Below are 4,152 nucleotides of genomic sequence, written 5' to 3'. Positions count from 1 at the left end.
AGTCTAGACGCTCCCACCACAGAGAACTACTTAGCCAGCCACCTGTTACCGAGGGGAGGATGGTCTGTACTTTTGTTGCGGCTGTTATCTGGAGAATACGGCTTCTGGGCCCCGGGCCGCCAGCCTCCCCGGCTTTAGAAACGCGGCCGCAGAGAGACCCCGCGCAGACTCGCGCGCAGGCGCGAGACGGCGGCGGCGTTCTGTCGCTGTGCTTTGTCGCCTGGCGCTCCGGTGTCCCCGAGTGGTTTCCCCCTTGGCCTGTTCTCCCTCTGCGCCCGAACTGAGGGTCGCCGCTGCCCCTTCTCCAGGCCCTCTCCAACCCATGCCTAGGCCAATCCCGGCGCGGCCCCTACCCTCTGACCCTGCGTTGCATAATGCCCGAGCAAAGTCCCCAAGGGTGTGAAACCCGGCGTTCCTGCCCCTGGGCGGGGACGGGCGGCGACCGTTTGGGGAGCCGAGGCGGCGAGGGCGCAGCCGGCACTGTCCACCGGCCAGGGCCCCGCAAGTCCCCTGGGAGCAGGCCCCCCGCGCCGCTCGGCCCCACCGCCAGGCCCGCCTGCCGCCGCCGCCGCAGCCATGGCGGAAGTTCATAGACGTCAGCATGCCCGGGTTAAAGGAGAAGCCCCCGCGAAATCCTCCACACACAGACATGAGGAGGAGCTGGGGATGGCGTCGGCCGAAACGCTGACGGTGTTCCTGAAGCTGCTGGCCGCTGGTTTTTACGGCGTGAGCTCCTTCCTGATCGTGGTGGTCAACAAGAGCGTGCTCACCAATTACAGGTAGGGCAGGGGCGGCGGCGGCGGCGGCCGAGGCCGTGGGGAGGAGCGCGCGGCTCCCTGGACTAATGCTGCTAAAGTTAAAGCTGAACAAAGTTGGGCGGGAGCTGGGGAGGGCGGGCGGTGAATGAGCGGCCCGGGCGGCGGGGCCGGCTTGGCGCGCGGGCCCGGGGTGCGGGTCCAGCTCCGGGCGCGGAGCTCTGGACCGCCCCGCGCACGTCTCGACCGCGGTGGGAAAGCGCCCGCCGAGCAGCACCCTGGAAACCTTGCCCTTCAGATCGATGGAGCGGAGTTGCTTTGTGACTTTTGGCTCTTGTGCATGCCAGGCTGGGAGCAGAGCGAGGGATGCCCTCCCTTCCCTGCAGCCTGGGCCGGGGTCCGGGGCTTCAGGGTCCCCGAGTTCGCTGACGGTCTCGGGGGACGTGCGCATCCTTAAGCTCATTTAAGACGATTCTGCTGCTGTCACTGGGACCCTGAGGCAGAAGCAGAAGCATGTTTGTTTTAAAGATGGGAAGCCGTTGAGGAGACCTGTGTCTTCAACGCGTTGCAGGCAGCTGACTGAAATTGTGGACTCGGACAAGATGAGGCAAGTGGCCGCCCGAGGCTACAAAATCAGCGGTGTTGCCGGACAGCCAGCAGGGATTTTTTCTCACATTTTCATTTGGATAAGGCGCAGACGTTGGTGTTTGTTTCAAAATATATTTTAAGGTTGCAGATGTGCAAATTGAATTCACAGAGCTGCGTTTGGGTTTTTCTGACCGTGTATTTTTTTTTTTCTCTCTCTCTCTCTCTCTCTACCTTTTTTGTAGATTTCCCTCCTCACTATGTGTTGGACTTGGCCAGGTTAGTTGGAATCTTCGGCATTACGTGGTTTATGTCGTTAGAACTTCTGTGTGTGTCTTTATATGTAGAACAGTGAATCTGTGTTCTCTGTTTACAGATGGTGGCCACAGTGGCAGTTCTCTGGGTGGGAAAGGCGCTCAGAGTAGTCAAGTTTCCTGACTTTGACAGAAATGTACCTCGAAAGGTAAAAAAACCAAACCAAACAAACAAACAAAAAACACCTTATTTTCTGAAAACAAGTCACTATATATTTTTATCAGTCCTCTGCATATTTAAAAATGGCAATCTTGATATCGCCCAGAGTAGGTATAATGAAGGTAAAGAATAAATGTAGTAATGTGTTTTTAAAAAGTCCTACCAACTCCTTAAAATTAAGGGAAAAGGCCCCCAGAATTCTTGTGTTTTTTAATTAATGAACACTTGTTGGGAGCACAGCTGTTTTGCATTTTCTGCATCCATCTAATCTAGCTGGTGTATCCTACATTCATTATTCTTTGGGTTTATTTTCTCACTATTCTGTCTGCCTCTGCTTGACTCCAAGTGAAGAAATGCCTTTCCTTTTTCTGCTGATATTAGAGCCATGGGCTAATACATTATCATATTTTAAAGCAAATGATGTTTCTGTCTCATATGGTTTGATCATATTCATATTTCTGTTTCTTTTTTCTTCTCCATTCTTCCCTCTCTTTGCCATATAGTGCTGTTATCCAGGAATAATGTTTTTTGGGTTCTTCATGGGGGCCAAAATTGTGTATGAGTTCTAATCTTATGTTTTAAGTGGAAAGAATTTGATCATGTAAACAAAACTGTTTCTATTTGAAAGGACCTTGTTTTAGCTGTCTTTATTATTGAGCTTTGTTATCCCTTTTTAAATTTTCTAGACGTTTCCACTACCTCTACTATATTTTGGGAACCAAATCACGGGACTGTTCAGCACAAAGAAACTGAAGTATGGATAACTTTATTTTACTAGTGAGGTTAATATGATGTATTCTTAAAACTGTACTTGAATGTCAAATATTTAACACATTGTTATTGATTCTGGAAAAAAAAATGAAAGAACCAGAAAGCTTCTGTTACTAAATAAGATTACACCAGAGGTTTTAGTTTAAATACTTTAAGTTTGAAAAGAAAGAGTTTTTGTTTGTTTTGGGTTTTCCCCCCCTCACTTTGATAATAGAAGTCTTAAAATGTTATAAAATGCTGTTATAGGAGATTTTCATTATTTTTCCAGATCTATAGTAGTGAAGAGGTCCTGGGATTTCAATTCTTTAACACAATTTATAAATATTATATTTTGGGCAAATTCTGTAAGCAAAATCAGAGAGTGGTTATGAGAACTTTTGTAGTTTTTCTTTTAACATGAGGTAGTTAAAGTAACATCAGATGGAACTCTGAACAAATATGATTAATATCATACCCATGACCTTAGAGGCAGCATATTCACTTTTAGAAAGAAGCAGTAGTTCTCTGCTCTGCGACAATACCGTTTTATTATCCTCTAACCTCTTAATTCTTGGCTTCTCCACTTGAGGAGTGTAGTATGTATTAGGTGTATGTGATATTAAAATTATACACATGGAGAAGGCATTTAACAGAAATCCATGGTTTCACTACTTACACTGAAGCTAACCCCCTGGCACATTAGATGATTGTAAAACAGAATGGGGAGATCTCTGAAAATCAGAGACAAAGTGTTTCTCATTTCCTTTTTCTTCAGACCCAAGAAATGTGAAAGAGCGACCATGATGGTATCTCTGGGGCAGGGTTCATGGCAGTCAAATTTATCATGGGTGGGGCATCCTTTTCCATCTCATTACCCAGTTGGAAAGAAATGTAGACCTGCTGCAAAGTGCTGCTTGTATAGAATTTGCTCTTTTTCATCCATTGCCATCCATCTATCCATCCATTCATTCACACCCTATCTTTGGTTGCTAGCCAAGTGTAAGGCACTTTGGAGTGAAATGGGATATATTCAGAAATAACTATATTGCAAGAGGCTGTGTGTTTGACTAGTGCTAGCAAAGTGCTCTGGTAATTTAGAGGAAGACAAAAGTACTTCCACAAAAGGACAATCAAGGAGTATTTCATGGGGTGAGATTATCATAGATGCTGTTTGGAGGGTTGGAGACGTTGTTTTGTGGAGCGTGGGTGGGAAATAAGTTCAGTCTACTAAAGAAGGAAGAAAGAGGTCTTTTTCTTTTAAAAACTAACCTGGTTACTATTCAGGGTGTTTGTATAATAAGTAGCGTAAAATTAAAAAGTGGCTGTTACTAGCCTTTGATAATAGATATGTGATCTCTACCATTTTTTATAGGTAGCTTGATGTTTCTCACTTCTAGTAGTTTTATAAAAGCAACTCAGGCTTTCAAATAAGAATTACTTCTAGAGAGAAATAAAGGTTTAATTTAACCACAGATTAACCAATATGGAATGGAATTAATCAGCATAATGGAAGGAAGAGATTAGTATTATTTTAAGGTACTTATTTGGAGAGTCTTAGTTAAAAAAGTCAATTGCTAAACTGTATTTT

The 4,152-nt window shown here is 45.6% G+C and overlaps 1 protein-coding gene across 1 annotated transcript in view; it reads left to right on the top strand.

Annotated features, from left to right (window-relative positions):
* Positions 1 to 420: 420 nt before the first annotated feature.
* The window catches only part of SLC35D1 (solute carrier family 35 member D1), a 47,560-nt gene continuing 43,828 nt past the window's right edge, over positions 421 to 4,152 (top strand). Inside the window, exons 1-4 of the mRNA XM_081817084.1 lie at positions 421 to 779; positions 1,586 to 1,619; positions 1,717 to 1,803; positions 2,501 to 2,568. Coding sequence (XP_081673210.1) covers positions 577 to 779; positions 1,586 to 1,619; positions 1,717 to 1,803; positions 2,501 to 2,568 — 392 coding nt within the window. The 5' untranslated portion in view covers positions 421 to 576. The remainder of the gene's footprint in view (positions 780 to 1,585; positions 1,620 to 1,716; positions 1,804 to 2,500; positions 2,569 to 4,152) is intronic.

This window comes from Leptonychotes weddellii, chromosome 4 (genome assembly GCF_054177405.1).
Source record: "Leptonychotes weddellii isolate Sample4059 chromosome 4, ASM5417740v2, whole genome shotgun sequence".
NCBI lineage: Eukaryota > Metazoa > Chordata > Mammalia > Carnivora > Phocidae > Leptonychotes > Leptonychotes weddellii.
Note: the sequence above shows the minus strand (reverse complement) of the source record. Positions and strands in the feature narration are given on the sequence as shown.